Consider the following 19,953-nt stretch of genomic DNA (forward strand, 5'->3'; position numbering starts at 1 on the left):
ACAAGCACTAACAGTATATGGCATTTAAAGCATTTTTCAGTTTATGATAGATTTAAAACATAGTTTTTTGCAAAAAACTCTGTTGACCCCAATTATACTACATTTACTGTACTTCATCTCAAAAAGAGTTTACATGCATGATATGGCTAGCTCTACAATGTATTATGCCAGTAAAAGCTCAATTAGATTACCTGACTTGTGAGAAATTTATTACAAAGACAGAAGTAAGGGGGCAGCAGTCTCCCAGAAATCAATTCAAGACATTTTATAACTGTGTAGTACTATGTGGTGTCCTGCATTACAAAAGCCAGCATATTTAGAAAATGAAGCTTTTTCCCCAAGTTGAACATTTCCGAGACCCAGTCAATAACACATTGAGTTGTTTTGTATATGTATGTATTTTCGTTCAAATACATTAAAATTCTTTTAAACATTTTATTTTTATGAATGGTGCACTGATATCTTTCACTCCCTTTCAATGGAAATCACAGTGCCTCCAAGTCCTGTGTGAACTGGAGTTTTTATAATTCATTCAGTCAGTGAGCGCTGACAGAGCACCTACTGTACCAAAGGGTAGCAGGCACCAAGGATACACAGATGTTGGGGGGCGACATACAGCAAAATAGTTAAGAGTATGGACTTTACTAGTTAGGGAGATCCAGGCTGGGATTCCAGTTTTACTGTGTACCAGTTGTGAAGCCTTTTTAGCTCAGTTTACTTAATTGTAAAAAGGGGATATTTCTCCAGTAGCACCAAACCTCATAAGGCTGTTTGAGAAGATTAAATGAGATGATGACACACATAGTACTACTTGTTATATGCTAGGCATTCTGCTAAATAAATGATAAGAAACTACCAGTCTTAAGGAGTCAATCTACTGTCAAAAAAGAATTTACAATACAAGAACAGAAGTTTAATAGGAGTTATACAGAAAGCATAACGGAAGCAGAGACGGGAACCATTCATTCTGCTGGGGGTTAAGACCAACAGAGTGAGGAAAGTTCCAGAAATAGAAGGTATAGTCTACTTGGATGTTACAGGACTATAATCTAGGCTACAGAGAAAGAAACAGCTTAGACAAAAGCATGGAGGAGCACGATCTATGGAGGCTGGTGAACTCTGAGTATCAGAGTAGCACAGCACAAGGAGGGGGATGGTGGTATACCAGGTAAGAAACAGGATGAGGTCTGACTGTAAAAAGGCTTGTCATGCTAAAGAGTTTGGACTTTTGACTATAATGAGAAGTCATTTTGGGTTTTTATTATTATTTTTTAAAATTAATTAATTAGGGGCACCTGGGTGACTCAGTGGATTGAGCCTCTGTCTTAGGCTCGGGTCATGATCCCGGGGTCTTGGGATCGAGTCCCACGTCGGGCTCTCTGCTCAGTGGAGAGCCTTCTTCCCCCTCTCTCTCTCTGCCTGCTTGTGATCTCTCTGACAGATAAATAAATAAAATCTTTTTAAAAATTTAATTAATTATTATTTTAAGGCAGGGCATTAAAATATTATTTAAGGGGAGGGGCAGAGGAGAGAGAGACTCTTAAGTAGGCTCCACGCTTTCACAACCCTGAGATCATGGCCTGAGCTGATAGTAAGAGTCCTGAACCCTCCAGGAACCCCTCATTTTGGGTTTTTAATTAGCAATAATCGCGCCTTGGATAAACCTCATTGGCTACGATACTGCCACTGCGCAAAGCTCATTTTGGGTTTTTAAACTAGAGAATGATATTATCCCATCTGTGTTCTAGATCAATAATCCTGATGGTTTCGTGTAGTCTAAACTTCCAAAGAGAAGAGAGAAAGCCATTCGGGAAGCAAAAATGATAAGGTCTTGAAGCAGAGCAGTGGTACTGGAAATGGAAAGGAGGAGAGATTTATAACATGATTCAGATGTAGAGTTAACCACAAATGGTGACTTATAGGATGAAAGTGGTGGAAGAAATGCGGGCATTGAAGTGAAGTTGCTAGTTAAGTGACTAGTAGATGGTCATATCTTTGTTCATGCAGTAGCATGGACTGAGCATCCACTATCCAAGTCGCCAATATTCTTGCCATTCAGTAGTTTACATTTTGTAATCTAATCATCAACATCTTCATCTGTAGCTTCCTGTATCCTTGCTGACCTTTGTCTCCTCTGTCTTCTCTCAACAACTTTCACTTCCCCTTCCCTTTCTTTGGTTGCCAGTAGTGTTGAAGCCCTCATGTTATATAGGAAAAATTCTCCCTTCGAACTCTTCACAACTGCACTGGATCAAGTTTGAGGAATGGAGAATTGAAACATGTTTTGCTTTTCTCCTAAACAGAATATTTATGATCAAAAAGAAAAACCTAGAGTAATATGAGGTATCTGACAATTCAGCAAATAACACATCCATTTGTATCAATTTATCTTGTTAGAGGACACTATGTCCCAAGGCTTATCATTCAGATGATACACAACTGATCAAAATTTTGTGCTCAGTATACCTTTCCTCCTGAATCATAGGCATAACAATTTACTAGTTTTTGCATTTATAATTCACAGTATATAAGTAACACAAAGCCAGTCAGACAGGGCAAGTAACAAATCACCAAAGTGAAACCAGGAAAGCAACAGTAAAACTATGGTAAAAGGATGAACAGTACCAGTAAAATTATATAATGATCAATAAAATGTGTCTACGTAAAATATCTGACTTATGAAATTTACAGATTGTGCAACTATGGTAGATCATTTTAAAAATAAAATTATAAGCCCAAATAAACCTATTATTCTTCTCTACTTTAAAGGGTTGCTCACAATTTTCTTTTCCCCCAAATATTTAAAAAACTATCCACAACTCAATCAACCAAATGAGCTGTGCTACTGAATAAAAAAATTTTATACAAAGAACAGGGTGAATCTGCACAACAATCAGGGACAGAAGCATTTAGTGATACAGTTGTGACTGTTAATCATTCTAAATTCTATATCGTAATAAATGGTTTCCTACTAGTTGTATAATAGGATCTTTGCAAATTGCTTGTTATAACCAGGCTTGGATATTCAAACAAACTCCATTAATGGCAAACACAGGACTTACTTAGTACAGGAAGCAGGGCTGTGGTGCTTTGTTCTGTCTTTCATTCCAACCACGTACCACTGTTCCCTTCTTTCTCTTACCCAAAGGATCAGTAATTTCTCAAATTCAGAAATACCACACATTTTGAATTCAAAGATCATGTGCCCAAGAAGGCACTAATTCTTTAAGGTAGAAATCCATGCCAAAACAAAAATTCTAAACTGCTTAACCATACTGTTTAATTATATAGATAACTGCTTGGATTTGATGTTTAAAACAGGAGTGCCCACCATTTATCCCCATGTATCTGGTTCTGGAGTTTAGTTGAGGCCCTGTAATGATGTGTGTGCAGCCTGGGTGGCTCAGGTGTTTAAGCACTGACTCTTGATTTAGGCTCAGGTCATGATCTCAGGTCATGACTGAGCCTGGCCACGAGCCCCCATGAGATTGCGCCTGGACATGAGCCTGTCTAGAGCCCTGCAGTGGGCTCCACGCTAGAGTCTCTCTCTCTCCCACTCCCTCTGTCCCTCCCTGAACCCCCTTCCCCTCTCTTAAAAAAAAAATTTTTTTTTAAACGGAGATTTACATGATAAAGACAGATGCTGTTCAAGGATCAAGGATACTCCTTTTGCCTTGAATCACTGTCCTATTAGCTCTACGAAAGAGTCTTCTGTCCAGGCCTTCTAGTTTAAGGCCTTACCTTCCACTGTAAAAATCAAGATCAACTTGATTCTTTTTACTGTTAATAGTGGAAACCCTGGCCAATGCAATAAATACTGGAAAGGAGATAAAATTATTATTTATAGATAATGTTACTTAAAACCTAGAAATCCCGGGCGCCTGGGTGTGGTCTCGGGGTCCTGGGATCGAGTCCCGTGTCGGGCTCTCTGCTGGGCGGGGAGCCTGCTCCCCCCCCCCCCCTGCCTGCCTCTCTGTCTACTTGTGATCTCTCTCTGTCAAATAAATAAATAAAATCTTTAAAAAAAAAAACAACAACCTAGAAATCCCAAGATAATTACTTGGAAAATTATTACACCTATTAAGAGAGTAAAACTAAAATAAATAAACAAGTAAGTAAATAAATTTAATACAATGGAGAAACAATATGTTTTGGATAATAAAACAATATAAAGGTAACAATTCTTCCCAATAAGTCATATATTTAATTATATTTTAATCAAAATCTTAGTTTTCTGGGGGACTAAAAATATTGCTGATGCTCATCTTGAAGACTTTTTTATATTAGCTAAGGAAAGTTAAAAAATAAAAAGACATAAAATACATACAAAATACTTATTGTAAAGCTACAGTAATTAAAAATGTAGCAATGGTATAAAAAGAAATAGATGATCTGTCAAGAAACATATCCAGCCCCCACTGTACTATAGGGTCAATCCTTGAGGCTACAGCAATGCACCAAGCAGTCTTGATCCTTATTCTCAAGGAGCTTAAAGATAAGAAGATGGAAGAAAAGAAAAAGCTCAAGAAATACATATATATATTCCAGAATTTATGTACGGTATTTGAAACTCTCCGTGAAAGGATAGGTTTAACAAATGATTCTGGGGTAACTTGATAATTATTTGGGAAAAAAAAGCAGATCCCTGCCTTCACGCTAAATAGAAAAATAAATACCAGACTGAAAAAACAAAAAAGGTGAATTATGTATGTATCCTTTTGAGTGGAGAACACCTTCACTTACTAAAGACAAATAAAAACTACAAATAACTGAGAAAAAAAGATTGTCACCAGAAAAACGTGTCAAAAACCAAAACAATACAAAAATTTAGTCTAATATTAAAAAATTATGTAGATTCTACTGTTGGTCAGGATATAGGAAACTGACATACACTGTCACTGGCCTGCAAACTGGCATAACTTTTTGGAGGTTAACCTGGTAATATATATCAGGGTTTAAAAATGCACAAATCCCACCCAGCAAGTCTACTTCTAGGTGGGAGAATGGAATCAATCACTGGGACAGTAGTGTGCACCACAATCACCTGGAGAACTTATTAAAACACAGATTTTGGAGGGCAGGCTTTACTTCCAGAGTTCTGACCTAGTAGGTCTGGGGTTGGGCTTGAGAACTTACATTTTAACCAATTCCCTAGCAGTGTTATAGCTGCTGGCCCTGGGACCATGCTTTGCAGCTCAGCCACGGCAATAAGAGAATGATAGTATACTGTAAGAAACGGAAAGAGGATGCCCGTGTTCTCCACTGGTGATGGCAGGGGCAAGGCTGGGTCAAGAGGGATGAAGCAGGGTAGACGGCAGGCAAAAAGGAGTCAATGAGCTCATTTTGGAAATGTTGTTGAATGCTTGGTACCTATTCTCGTCATGTTGCTACAAATATTTCTTGTTTCTAAACCTCTGCACTTGCCATGGATCGCCCTTTGCTTCTACCAAATTACCTTTACAGTGTTTAAAACCTGCTTTTTCTAGGAACTTTCAAAATTAATTTTATTTGATAGCATTCAGATTTTTCACTTCTATGCCTATTAGCAGTTTTCTATCTGTCTGGTTCTGTTTCTTTTACTTCTATACAAGTTTACACAAGACAGAATATATTTCTGGCAAGTATACAAACTGTTGTGATAAGTAGTTAAGGGCTAGAGTGAAGGCTACCACTGCTAGGGACCTAAGCTCCTTCTATTTTATTGTTCAGTTGTATATGACTTTCCCTTCCAAGTTCATCTTATGGTCCCACATGGATGCTGAAGTGCCAGCCATTGTATCTTCATTACAGCTTCCATGCCTGTGTTAAGAGCCAGAAAGAACGAAAAAATAACACAGGACATTCCTCCTTCCTTTAAACACATTTGCCTAGAATCTACAATGATCTCAAAATAAAAATTTTAACTGAACAAAAAAAATTACCACTTTCTCCAAGTTGCACACACATCTAGTTGACCATTCACTGAGTCACATGGCCACACCTAAACCTAAGGAAAACTGGAAAATCTAGTGTTTCTGTTGGGTGGTCACAGGCTTAATTAAAATTCAGAGAATTACTGAAGTGTAAGATGGGTATTGGGAGACAACTGGTTATTTCTGCCATGTCCCCTACAGTCTATTTCGTACTCAGCAGCCAGTGACCCCTTTAAGACGGAAACCAGATAAAACTTTCATAAAATCTTCTAATACAGTCCCATTACATTTAGAGTAAATCCATACCCCCTACACTGACTCCAGATGTCCTATGTGATTTAGCATCTAACCATTTCTCCGACCTCCTGATTGCTACAGAGGCCTTCTTCCCACTACTTCAATATACCAAGCTAATTTCTTGCCTTAGGGACTAGCTTATTCCTTTCACCTAGAACCTCTCTGCATGGCTGGTTCCTTCCTGTCATTCAGGTCTTGTAAGGACATACTGACTTCTGAAGAAGCTCTTCACTTTCTCCTTCATTCCGGTTTATTATATAAACATTTTAATTATTATTTACATCACTTGATATTTTGCTTATTATTTGTCAATTCCTACTAGAAAGAGGAGCCTTGTCTGATTCACTGATGCATCTCTAGCGACTAGAAGACTGCTTGGCGCACAACAGCATTCAATAAACATCAGATGAATACCTGAAATGACTACGCATGATCCTGATTACATCCTTTCTGTAACGGCAACACGTAGCACGGAGTCCTGCATTAGTAAATTAAGAATCACACATCTCGGTTAACGGTTGTCACACAGATGACCCAGCTTCATTTATTTATTTATTTATTTACTTATTTAAAGATTTTATTTATTTATTTGACAGAGATCACAAGTAGACAGAGAGGCAGGCAGAGAGAGAGAAGCAGGCTCCCTGCTGAGCAGAGAGCCCGACGTGGGACTCGATCCCAGGACCCTGAGATCATGACCTGAGCCGAAGGCAGCGGCTTAACCCACTGAGCCACCCAGGCGCCCCCCCAGCTTCTTTTATTAAGCATAAGTCAAGGGACAGAAAAAGAACTGACTTTTTTTTTCTTCTCAGATGTCCAGCCACTAAGCTTACTTTTCTCAGGAAGGCTCAATTTACCTCTGTTAGTATTTAAATGTGCCTCTTTCCAATAAGCCTTCCTGTTTTAAGCACCAAAGTGGAAAATGTAAGGTCTGTAGAATCTATCATGAGATGCCAGATATAATAATGGCCGTAATGTCTCTTTGTTCTTTACTATTTTTTAAAATTTAATTTAACTTATTTATTTATTTGACAGAGAGAGAGAGAGAGAGAGAGAGAGAGAGGGAACACAAGCAGGGGGAGCAGGAGAGGGAGAAGCAGGCTTCCTGCCCAGCACGGAGCCCCATGCAGGACTCGATACCAGGACCCCAGGATCATGACCTGAGCCAAAGGCAGATGCCTAACTGACTGAGCCACCCAGGCACCCCAGCTCTCTACTATTTTCTATTATGAAAGCAGAATAGAGTTCGATGAGAGTCCACATACTACTTGAGTTAGTAGTAACTTGTTTTTGATAAAACTATGTTCCACAAAACAGAGTACCCAAATTTAATCAAACTCAATTTTACTTATTAGTTAAGAAAGAGGATGGACTTGGCAAACTTTGGGATCTCCAACCTACATATGCTAATCAACTGCCAACCATTTTAAGAAAGACTAACTATAGCAGAAATGCTTTCTTTCCTGCAGAATGTGGCAACCTCCTTGCTGGCCAAGTGCTCCTAAGGGGGCAGTTTTGTATGTTCTCTTTTTATAGGAGTCTTCTTTAGACATTCACAGCAACAAATTTTAAGTTGACCAGGTCACATTTTTAAAGAGTGGTATCTCCTTACCCACTAGTGCTGTAATTTCCAACATACTAGCCCAGGCATGTTTAAACATGTTTAAACCAACATGTTTTAATGCCATTTTGCTCAGGAAGAACTGACGTTTCAGATTAGTACACTGCAATTTTGAGTGACAATAATAAACATGTTAAAAAGTATTAGTTCTGGGAGGCCATTCCGATGATCCTTTGAGAGGGTGAGGTCCCTCACCAATTACAGCAACCTGGCTCTTATCTATGATCTTTGTATAGTTTTTTTTTTTTTTTAGAAGACTTTATTTATTTATTTGACAGAGAGATCACAAGTAGTCAGAGAGGCAGGCAGAGAGAGAGGGGGAAGCAGGCTTCCCGCTGAGCAGAGAGCCCGATGTGGGGCTCAATCGCTGGACCCTGAGGCCATGACCTGAGCCGAAGGCAGGGGCTTAACACACTGAGCCACCCAGGCGCCCCTGTATAGTTTGTTTTTAAGTACCCCCTCAGAAGGGTTCCTTTTGAAAAGTTCTCCTCTACAGAAAGTCTGGAAACTAATGGACCCAATAACTAATCTGAGGGTTTCCCTTTTCAAATCAAAGCATAATAACTGGGATTGCATAGTGATTGAGGGACACATTTTTTAATCAAGAATTACTCTGCAAGGAGCATAAAATGAAAAAATGAGACTGAAAAAAAAAAAAACTATAGGAGACTGCTGAATGAGTAATAACCAAAAACATAACATGAGATTATTTTAAAACTTTGGATTGAACTTGTTTTGTAATGCATATGTGTATTACAGGGCTGCTTGTTTTTTTCTAAGGGATGAATCTGATTTCAAAACATAGATAAAATGGATTCTAGATTGAGGATTTACTATAATAAAATCAGTGTTTAGTCAGACTTCAATTTTCAGCCTTAAAACATTTCCCTTGTTCCAGGGGAGAAAAGTCAACAAGTTAATTTTTAATAAGACTGTGTTTAAAACTTCACGATTAAAGGGACAGCTTTCCAGTACTGCACTTATTTTTGTATAGTTTACTAGATTTTGGATGAGGCATGTGAAAAATCGACAGGAATTAATTTTTGTCAGTCTTAGGTAAGATTTTAAAAATATAGTGCTGAGGGATATTTATGCTCTTACACGATAAATTTTATAGTAGTTTATACAGTTTAAATATAACTGAATCTAATAGGATTCTTCTAAAGTGTGAAGACTGAATAAAATAGTAAAAAATGGGCTTATAATACTAATGCAATATTTTCATGTGACTATGATGCTTATTTAACTTTGACAGAAAGTTAAATCAAATTTTATAAGACCCGGAGGGATCATAAACAGTTAAAAGTGAATTATTCAGTTTTAACAACATATGAAATGTTTGAAAAGCCTAGTAGAGTTATCCTTTTGTTCTTACCGCTGAGAGTAAAACAAAAAGAATCAATGGCATCTTAAAGAAAATTACCTTCTACTTAAGATCTCACACATTCATTATGGATGATTTGTTTTAGTTAAAACTGACCACAATACTGCAAACAAGGCTTTGGATAGGTAACAGCTATAATTATGCAACTATTAAATAACTGCTTTTGATAAGAACCTCTTCAGCATTAAAGCAATTCACCTCACAGAATACTTAAGGGCTGCTTTTTCATGCCTTAATGCACACCATGAATGGGAGCGCTAGGAAAATCTAGTATTTTTCTATAATTTTTAAAAATTAAAAATAACAATTTTTGTATAGGTAACACACAGCATTTGGTAAAAAAAAAAAAATCAAGGGTTACAAATGGGGGTGCAGTGAAATAGAAGTCTTCCCTTCACTCTGGTCTCTATCTCGCAGATTTGCTTCTCACAATCAACTTTCATTAATTTCTTGAATCTTTCTAGACCAATTCCCCATATTTACAAGCACACACACACACAAACTTTAGAAGACTTAAAAATAGCTTGTTTCATCTCTAGCAAGTCTACAGCAACTTAGTTTGAGCTGTAAAAATGCTCCAGCATGTAAAACAATTGTAGGTTTTAGTGTACACTAAAAAGCAAAGCCAAATACTACATTGTTTTCACTGTCAGCTCAGCCATCACCACAGCATTCTTTCCTGAAAGGCGCGACAACTAAATGCTTCACCACAGTGACCAGAGAGGGCAGTATGTACCAATGACAAAAGTATAGGCAGAAAAGCTGCAAATACCTTCAGGATTCAGGACCAGCAATTCTGTCCTATCCCGCTCAGTTCCCATAAAGTTCCGCAGGTAGAGCTGTGTTTAACAGGGCTAACTTATTTCTCCTTAGGGGGCTGCCCAGATGGAGTGTCATGATGTCGATAACCGTAAAGCAATCAAGACAACGAAACAAATCTGGATAATGAACACTAACCGAAAACCTACTGTGCATATAGAATTTATTTTGGAAGAATAAAACAATCTAATTTCCAAGGAATGGCTACACAAATTAGGATTTACAGATAGGAAAACTATACTAAATTATTAGAGTTTTAAATTTTTTTTTAAAGATTTTATTTATTTGACAGAGAGCGACACAGCGAATGAGGGAACACAAGCGGGGGAGTGGGAAAGGGAGAAGCAGGCTCCCCGCCGAGCAAGGAGCCCGATGTGGGCCCTGGGATCATGCATGACCTAAGCCGAGGGCAGACGCTTAACGACTGAGCCACCCAGTCGCCCCCAGAATTTTAAATTTTAATTTAGTGAAGGAATCACTAAGAATTCATGGAGTGATATGAAATACTCACTAGGTAGAAAGTCCTGGTATAAGTCTCTAAGTATACAATTGGGGAAACATTTGAAATTAAACTGCTGAAGTCTCAGTTATGCATTTAGGAAAATCTGGAAAGCAGGCAATTGTCCAGTTAAAATTAAAAGCAAAATTATATTGAATTTTCTAATAAACAAATTTGAAAAAAGTGTTAATTTGGAATGGGAAAAAACCACTCAACATTTGTCACTGTACAAATATCAGGATACAATAATCTATATGTGACACTGCTAATACAATACCTTAACTCCTTACCCAATATAAAAAAGAGAATATTTCATAGCATTGTCAACATACAGCTATTCAGTTTTCAATTTAAATCAGTGGGGGAAAAGGGAAGCCGTTTTTTTGGTGGTGATGCTGTTCCTCTGACGACTGAAAAAAAGGAATTATTCAGTCCGAGTTTCGGAAGCAACTTTGTATCACAACCTTAATTATCCATGCATAAAAATTTCAATGTAAATTAACACCTCCAGGAAAATGCAAAAACAGCTCTAGAGTGTTTGGGAGCTTTGAACGCTTGGCAAGCCCACGGTTTTAATTCCCGGTGCCACAAATCAAAAAGAACGACACCAGCGGCACGGTATTCCGAGGTCCCGGGAAGGGCCGGGGCGCGGCCGCGAGCTGCGGGCTCTGGGCCGGGCCGAGCTGGGTCTCGGCTCCCGCAGTGGTGCCGCAGCCTCCGCGGCCGCAGCAGGTGGGACCCGGCCCGGTTCGCAGGCCGTTCCGCCACCGGCCACCCGCCACCCGCCAGCGCGGGGCTTGTCAAGAGCGGCTCAGCGACGCCTCGGCCGGGGCTTTTATTGTTTGCGTGGAGTGACTTTGTCACTGAATGCTGAAAAAGACCGGCCTTAGCCCCAGTTACACGGACCCCACAACTTTGCGAAGCGATGCGCGGAACTGAAACGAAGAGGCGCGAGGACACGGCTCGGAGGGCCCCGCCGGGCCGCTGCTTCCCGTTCTACCGCGCGTTCCCACCAGCGCCCCGCGGAGCCTGCCCACACGCAGAGGGCTAGGGGAGAGGCGCTCCTCGAGCAAGTCGATCCGGCTGGGCGCGAGAGCTCCGAGGTCCGCGCGGACCAGACAAAGAGGCGCGTCGGGCGCCCGGGAGGGACGCGAAGACGCCGGCCTCGGCCCGCAGGGGGCGCCGTCCGCGGCCCCCGGCGCTTACCTTTGAGGACCGCGCAGAGCTGCTCCAGGGCCATGTTCCCGAGCGGCCCGGCGCTTCGCGAGGGGCCGAGGCGGCGGCGGCGGCGAGGAGGCGGCGGCGCGGCGCTCACGGCCCCGCGCGGCGGCAGTCCCGGTCGTCCCCCATCGCCCGCCACCAGGCTGCCTCTCCCCGCGGGGCAGGGCTCAGGTCCTGCAGCGCGCCATGCTCGAGTCCCCCGGCGGGCTCCCGCGCTGCCCGAGCCCCCCGACGGGCGCCGCCTCTTGTTCCGCGGCGCTCTGTCCCATCGACTGCCCCGGAGCCGAGGCGCGCTGGCGCGAGGGACGGCACCCGCACGGGCCGCTCCTCCCGCGGCCGCGGCGCGAGCCCCTCTGAAGTGGCGGGCGCGGGGAGCCCAGGCTCATTTAAGCAGGGAGCGCGAGCGCCGCGTGCCGGCCGCGCCGCCTGCGCTCTTGTGCCCGCCCCCCGCCCCCCATCTCCGTCCCCGCCCCCGCCCCCGCCCGCGTGCCCCTCGCACTCTCCCGGCCAATCGCCAGGCCCGCCCGCGGCCTTGCACCCTGGGAGGGCAGCGCGCCGGCGACCGTTGGGCTGGGGGCGGGGAGACAAGGCGCTGGGCGCCGCGGTTCCGACCCCTTCGGCAGCGAACCGCTGCTCCGAGAGGCGGGCGCTGGGCAGAGCCCGGCCCATCCCCAGCCGCTGCTGGGCCTCCGGGGTGAGCTGGTGTGAGCCCTCGAGGCCTCCTGCCCGAGGGAGGAGCTGGGAAGCCCGCCGCCCACCCCGAGCCCCGCAGCCCTTGTCCATCTCCGTCCGTCTTCGCAGATGGACTGGGCACCGACCCCTCGGCCTCTTAGGACCTCATTTCAAGGTCAAAACTCAGCCCCGCTAGCCCCAGCTTGATAACCTGCCTGGGGCATGAGGCGAGGATCTGGGCTGGGGCTCAGGGACAGAGGGCGCCTGAGGTTCTCACCTCCGCTTGGCGTCGGGTGAGTTAACCTGACGGCCGGCCGTGATGATCACTGGCATTTCTAAAAGGCTTCCTAGGTTGCCAGGCACAGTACCAAGTACTTTGCTTATCAACTTTTTTAAAATCCTCAACCCATCTTATGCAGTAGGTACTGTTAGAGGATGGGGATAATGAGGCCAGAAAGGTTAAGTAATTTGTCCAGAGCCACACAGTGGGGGAAGAAGGCAGGGTTGTGAACCCAGGAATTCTGCCGTCAGAGATCGCAATATTGTCCACTAAGTCATGCTGATGGGTAGCTTGACTTGGCTGACTAAAACAAAACAAAACAAAACAAGGGGGGGCCTGGGTGGCTCAGTGGGTTAAAGCCTCTGCCTTCGGCTCAGATCGTGGTCCCAGGGTCCTGGCATCAAGCCCTACATCGGGCTCTCTGGCAGGGAGCCTGCTTCCCTTCCTCTCTCTCTGCCTGCCTCTCTGCCTACTTGTGATCTCTGTCAAATAAATAAATAAAATCTTTAAAAACAAAACAAAACAAAACAAAAAAACAACAGAAAACCAAATTGGCAAACTGCATAATATTATCATTTTAAAATTTTCTCCATAGTAATTATCACGCTCTGAAATCACCTAGCTCATCTACTTATTTATTCATCACCTATAGCCTATTTACCCCTACACTGCTAAAATATGAGATGCTTGAGAGCAGGAGGCTACATTCATATAGTCACTCAACACGTACTTGTTGAGTGTTAACTATGTGCAGAGAACAATAATAGGTACCTAGCGAACTAAGGCTGTGATTAAGGCTCTACCATAATAGAATATTTGTGCCTGTATCTGACACATAGTAGGAACTCCAGAAATACTTGTTAACAAATTACAGTTAAGGACAATGATAGGCAACTGAAAAAACTCTTCCAGGGATGTCAACCTCTTCTCTCTTTCCTTCTGTCCCTCAAAGAAAGGCACAAAAGTATTCACAAGGTTTGCAAGTGAAAACATATTTAACACCAGTTAATAGCAAGATATTTAGCCCTTTATCATGTGCTATGGACAGTATAAAAGATGTGTATGTGTTGGTTCCCAAGACAAATCACCTACAAACCCAAGTAACTTGTGAGATTGCACAGAAGAACCAACTAGTAAATAAAACATTTGAGATCCTTTTCCACAAATATAAAGTGACATATTGGAAGACTTGGACAGTAGTAAGAGTTTTAAATGTAAGTCACAGACAATGTGGACAAAAACAATTAGGAAGAAAGAGCCCTCTCAACTTCTGGAACAGAATAGGTTCTTAATGCAAAGTTGTTGACTGAAGGAAGAATTGGTGGCGGTGATGTCATCAGAGAGTGCTTCATGGAGGAGGTGACCCACAAAGAATGGAAAGGCTATGGATGGCAAATGGAGGAGAAGGCAGAAGAGCTTTCAAGTCAGGCGAGGAACAAGGGTTAGCATTGCATTTGGGGCAAGTTTTGAGTCTGGCAGTGAAGCTAGAATAGAATATGGTGGGCTTTGATTGTGGAGAGTCTTACTTAAATGATAGGCAGAGGGTTTGTGTTTGATTCAGGTGGCCAGAGGCATAATTTTTAATAGTGGAGTTATGGAGCTCTGGAAAAACTAATCTGTCAGTTCAGTTGAGGATATAGTGAGAGGAGGGAGGGGACTAGAGCAACTGTAGTAATTTAAAAAGTATATACACAGGACTGTTCTTTCCTTTCTGGTAGAACCATTTTGATGAAACCTAAAAAGGTTTTTAATCCTCTAGGATATTGGCTGGGATATAGATTCTCAGGGAATAGATTGGGAATGCTCAATTTTGGCTCTCTTTTAAGACACCTATCTTTTGGCTGTGTTAATGTAATTGTCTATAGTAGATTTTTCAAGGAATGTGATAAAGCACAGATCATAGCTGGGACTACTGTGTGGCCATATGTTAACTAAATCAAAAGGAAAGCACTTTGAATATCTCTCTGTTGGAGAGTTTTGTATTTGAATGATTATTTCCCTGCAAGACCACCCAGTAACACTCAAGCCTGTTCCCAGGTTACCTGCCAGTTCCCAGGTAATTGGGGACTTTGTTTTCATTGCATGGTTTAGCCTCTCCCAGGTCTTCAGAGAATCATTCCTATAGTTTAAATTTGCTTTTCTCGGGGTGCCTGGGTGGCTCAGTGGGTTAAGCCTCTGCCTTCGGCTCAGGTCATGATCTCAGGGTCCTGGGATTGAGCCCCACATTGGGCTCTCTGCTTGGCAGGGAGCCTGCTTCCTCCTCTCTTTCTCTGCCTGCTTCTCTGCCTACTTGTGATCTCTGTCAAATAAATAAATAAAAATCTTAAAAAAATAAAGAAATTTGCTTTTCTCTGACCAAATCCCCTGTAGCACTTGAATGGTATGTATCATTGACATACTATGAAAATGAATCATTTTAAAAATACAGCATTTTATCTCAGTGTTTGTATACTGAACAGCTTTTTGTTGTCTCTCTTTTCCACTAGAGGTAGGGAGCTCTGACATTTTATTAAATGATAGCCTAGGAAGGCAGGTTGTTATGTTTAGAGGTTTTTATGGACTGAATGTTTGTTTTGCTTAGAATTCTTATGTTGAAGTCCTAACCTCCAGGACTGTATTTGGAGATGGGACCTCTAAGGTTAAATGAGGGTGGGGTCCTGATCTGATGGGATTAGTGTCTTTACAGGAAGAGAGACCAGACAGAGCGCCCCCTCTCCTTGACACTCCAGCACAGAGGAAATGCCCTGTGTGGACAGTGTGAGAAGGTAGTGTTTAGCAAGCCCAGAAGAGTTCTCACCAGAAACCAGATTGGCTGGACCCTTGATATGGGACTTCCAGTCTCCAGAGCTGTGAGAAAATATATGCTGCTTAAGTCCCCCAGTCTATGGCATTTTGTTATGGAAGTCAGAGTAGACCCATACGGAGCTATGATCAAGGAAGACAGAGGAATTTACACATAACCACGCTGATGTACAGAAAATCTATTTTGTACTGAAGTAACATAGGGGTTTCACGTTGCTTTTCTTACAGTGTGTGGCTATGGCAACTATGATGGCAACATGTAATGAAAAGCGATATCGTATAGATTTGTTATTATGCAACTGTAGCGTTTTATAGGGAAAGAAAAGAGGAAACTAAAAAAAAAAAAAAAAAAATTTAACTCCTATTTGTCTGCTTGGGCTACCATAACAAAATACCACAGACTGGGGGTCTTAAACAATAGAAATGTATTTTCTCATAGTTTTGGAGTCTGGAAGTCCAAGATCAAGGTGCACATAGGCTTGGTTTCTGGTAAGAATTCTCTTCCTGTCCTGTAGACTGCTGACTTCTTGCTATGTCTTCACCTGGTCCTTCCTCTGTGCCCTGCAAACTTTGTCTGTTCCTCTTAGAAGGACACCACTCAGATTGCATTAAGATCCCACCCTTATGACCTATTTGTCCTTAATTACATCCTCAAAAGCCCAGTCTCCACATACCCTCACATTGAGGGCTAGCGCTTCAGTATATGAATTTAGGGGTAGCGGATACAATTCAGTCCCTATACGCACACACTCCTGAATCAAAATTACTCATTAAAAAAATCATTGTTAATGATTTTGAAGAAGATCTGCTTCCAGTGAGTTGAACCAGTTCTTTCAGTAACACTGTCACCGATACTTATTTCCATTTTTCTGCTTAGTGGAATTCCAAAGCAAGAAGGTTTTTAAGAAATACTGCCTACTACCAGTACTCAAAGTATTATGTACGTACTTTAGTATAAAATACTAAAGTATTTCAACTTTATCAGGAGAATTTCTGATCATCCAGGTACTTTCATTTGATTGTGAAAAAATAAGGTCCTAATGATACTTCTTAGAATTAACACTGCTAACAAACATGGTATCATTTTCCCTTCCACCTTCCTTTGTTCATCCCTCCCTCCCTCCCTTTCTCTTTCTTCCTTCCTTCCTTTCTTTCTTTGAGGGGAAGAGGGGTAGAGGGAGAGGAAGAAAGTCTTAATCACTCTCCATTCAGAGCTTGATCTCATGACTCTGAAATCATGACCTGCCTGAACCCAAATCCAAGAGTCAGCACTTAACGGACTGAGCCACCCAGGCATCCCTGGTATCATTTTCTTAAAAGCCAAAACCCCATTTTGAAATATCTGTTTACTTTATGCTTAAGCCTGTTTACTGCAAGCTGAAATGAATGCTGTTTTATTCCTACAACATGAAACCATAATATTAAACTATAACATTCTTCATATAGTTATTTGGTACTATATGCTAGATAAAAGAACTTTCTTAAATGTTCAACTTAAGGGCTTGATGGACTGAATATTTGTGCTGCTTGATATCCTATGCTCTTAATGCTAGTGTGATTAGAATGTATATATATTCAACTATATATTGGTGTTATTCAATTTCCTTTTTTGTAAGGAAGTTGTGTCTAAATTATTACAATTATTAGCAACAAATCACAAACTATTTTTTATGCTGTAAAAGATATAAGATTTGTAATGAAACATATTTCTAGGTATGAGATTTACAAAAGGATTTTGGAAAACTTTTGTAAGATTTTTTTTTTTTAAGATTTTATTCATTTATTTGACACAGAGAGATCACAAGTAGGCAGAGCAGCAGGCAGAGAGAGAGGGGGAAGCAGGCTCCCTGCTGAGCAGAGAGCCCGATGCGGGGCTTGATCCCAGGACCCTGAGACCATGATCTGAGCTGAAGGCAGAGGCCTAACCCTCTGAGCCACCCAGGGGCCCCTTTGAGATTTTTTAAAAAATTGTGAAATATAATACTCGGAAAAGTGTCTAAAACAAACATGTAAGTATAGTTAATTATAAAGCTAAGTGCCATGTAAACATCATCCAGATCAAGAAATAAAATTTGACACATACCCTTAAGCTTCTCATGTCCTTGTGTATGATTATAATCTTCTCCCAATTCTCTAGAGTTCATCACTATTCTTTTATCATTTCCTTCCTTTTGTTTTCTTTTTGTTCCCTCATAGAACATAACTTCTTTTCTCTTTTTCATTTTATTTTATTTTTTAAAAGACTTTATTTATTTATTTGATAGATCACGAGTAGGCAGAGAGGCAGGCGGAGGGGGGGGAGCAGGCTCCATGCTGAGCAGAGAGCCCAATGCGGGGCTCGATCGATCCCAGGACCCTGAGACCATGACCTGAGCTGAAGGCAGAGGCTTAACCCACTGAGCCACCCAGGTGCCCTTCTTTTCTCTTTTTTAAAATGAAGTATAGTTTACGTACAATATTATATTAGTTTATGGTGTACAACATACTGGGTTGATAACTGTACACATTACAAAATGTTTAGCACAATAAATGAAGTTATCATCTGTTAACACAGGAAGTTATTACCATCTTATTATATCCCCTCTGCTGTACTTTTCATCTTGTGACATATTTATTGTGAAACTGGAATTTTTTTTAATCTCTTAATCCCCTTCACCTATTTGCCTGTCCCATCAGGCAACCACTAATTTGTTCTCTGTATTTATGAATCTATTTCTGATTATTTGTTTGCTTAATTTGCATTTCCCAAATTTGAACATCTTTTTATATGTTTATTGGCTACTTGGATTTCCTTTTTTAGTGAATGACTTATTCAAAACTTTCGCCCATTTTTTGCTGGGCTATCTTTTAAAATAATTTTATAGAATTTCTCTATTTTGTATAACTAATCAGTTATGTGTGTTGAAATATTTTCTTTCATTTTATGACTTGTTTTCATCCTTTCAATAGTGTCTGTGATGAACAGAAGAAGTTATTAATTTTAATACGCTCCTGTATAGAAAGAATTTTCCCTTTAGTGCTTTTAGTGACCTGAATAAGAAACCCATCCTTACCCCAGGATCATGAAGTTATTTATGTATATTAAATACTAAAAGCTTATAAATTTGCATTGCATATCTAGGTTTGGAATCCATTTGTCTCTTCACTAATACTACACTGTATTAATCACTATAACTTTAAGTTTTGATAGCTGACAGAGCAAGGTCTTGTTCTTTCTCAAGATAGTCTTGGCTATCCTTGGCCTTTTGTTTTTCTGTATACATTTTAGAAACCGCTTACCAAGTTTAGCAGCTACTACAACAAAACTCTGTTGGGATATTGAGTAGAGTTGGGGATGATTTAACATCTTTACAATACTTTGTCATCCTGTCCAAAAACATGGTATAAATGTACATTTGTTGAAGACTTCTTAATTTTCTGAAGAAAGTTTTATAATTGACCCTGCAGAGATGTGATACATTTTGTGTTGTTCATGGGTAGCTGACTTTGATGAGTTTATAAATATTACCTGTTTTAAAATCCATTTTGTATCCAATTTGTTCATATATAAAAATGCAGTTGACTTTAGATACCACCAATTGTTCTCCAGAGTGGTCTTATCACTTCTGCCTTCCTATCAGAAGTATGATAATTCCATTCCTCATCCATGTCAACACTTAGAATTGTCAATATTTTTTGTTTTAGCTGTTATAGTAGGTGTGTAATTGTATTTCTTCATGATTTTAATATTCACTCACCTAACAGCTAATGGTGTGTGGTATCTCTTCATCAGTTGCTGTTTGTATATCTTTTTTAGTGACATGTCCCAGTACTTGCACACTTTTAAACTGGGTTGTTATGTACTGCTGACTTTAAAAAAAGATTTATTTATTTATATTTATTTATTATTTACAGACAGAGATCACAAGTAGGCAGAGAGGCAGGCAGAGAGAGAGAAAGAGGAGGAAGCAGGCTCCTTGCCGAGCAGAGAACCCGATACGGGGCTTGAACCCAGAACTCTGGGATCATGACCTGAGCCGAAGGCAGAGGCTTAACCCACTGAGCCACCCAGGCGTCACTGTACTGCTGACTTTTAAGAATTCTTTATACATTCTGGATATAAGCCCATTGATGGAGATGTGATTTGCAAATATTTTCTTCCCATATGCAGCTTGTCTATTCATAGTCTTGAAAGTGGCTTTGGCAAAGAAAATGTCTTTAATTTAGAAGTCAAATTTATCAATATTTTCTTTTATGGATCATACTTTTGGTGTTATTTCTAAGAACTTTTTGCCTAACTCATGACAATATTCATGAAGTTCATGAAGATATTCTTCTATGTTTTCTTCTAAAAGTCTTATAGTTTTATGTTTTACAATTACCTTTATGATCTATTTTTAAAAAAGATTTACTTATTGAGAGAGAGCGAGCGAGCATGGGGGAAAGGGGCAGAGGGAGATGGAGAGA

The 19,953-nt window shown here is 40.8% G+C and overlaps 1 protein-coding gene across 3 annotated transcripts in view; it reads right to left on the bottom strand.

Moving 5' to 3' along the window:
• The window catches only part of LOC111157371 (neuropilin and tolloid like 2), a 60,684-nt gene extending 48,857 nt beyond the window's left edge, over positions 1–11,827 (bottom strand). For 2 of the 3 annotated variants that reach the window (XM_022518726.1, XM_022518724.1), the window contains exon 1: positions 11,739–11,827. In XM_022518726.1, coding sequence (XP_022374434.1) covers positions 11,739–11,772 — 34 coding nt within the window. In that variant the 5' untranslated portion in view covers positions 11,773–11,827. Of the gene's footprint in view, positions 1–1,920; positions 1,952–11,738 lie in introns of those variants that run through there. The other variant, XM_022518725.1, reaches the window with a different exon arrangement.
• Positions 11,828–19,953: the final 8,126 nt, after the last annotated feature.

Source organism: Enhydra lutris, unplaced genomic scaffold (assembly GCF_002288905.1).
Source record: "Enhydra lutris kenyoni isolate GAN:26980312 unplaced genomic scaffold, ASM228890v2 scaffoldscaffold54, whole genome shotgun sequence".
Classification (NCBI taxonomy): domain Eukaryota; kingdom Metazoa; phylum Chordata; class Mammalia; order Carnivora; family Mustelidae; genus Enhydra; species Enhydra lutris.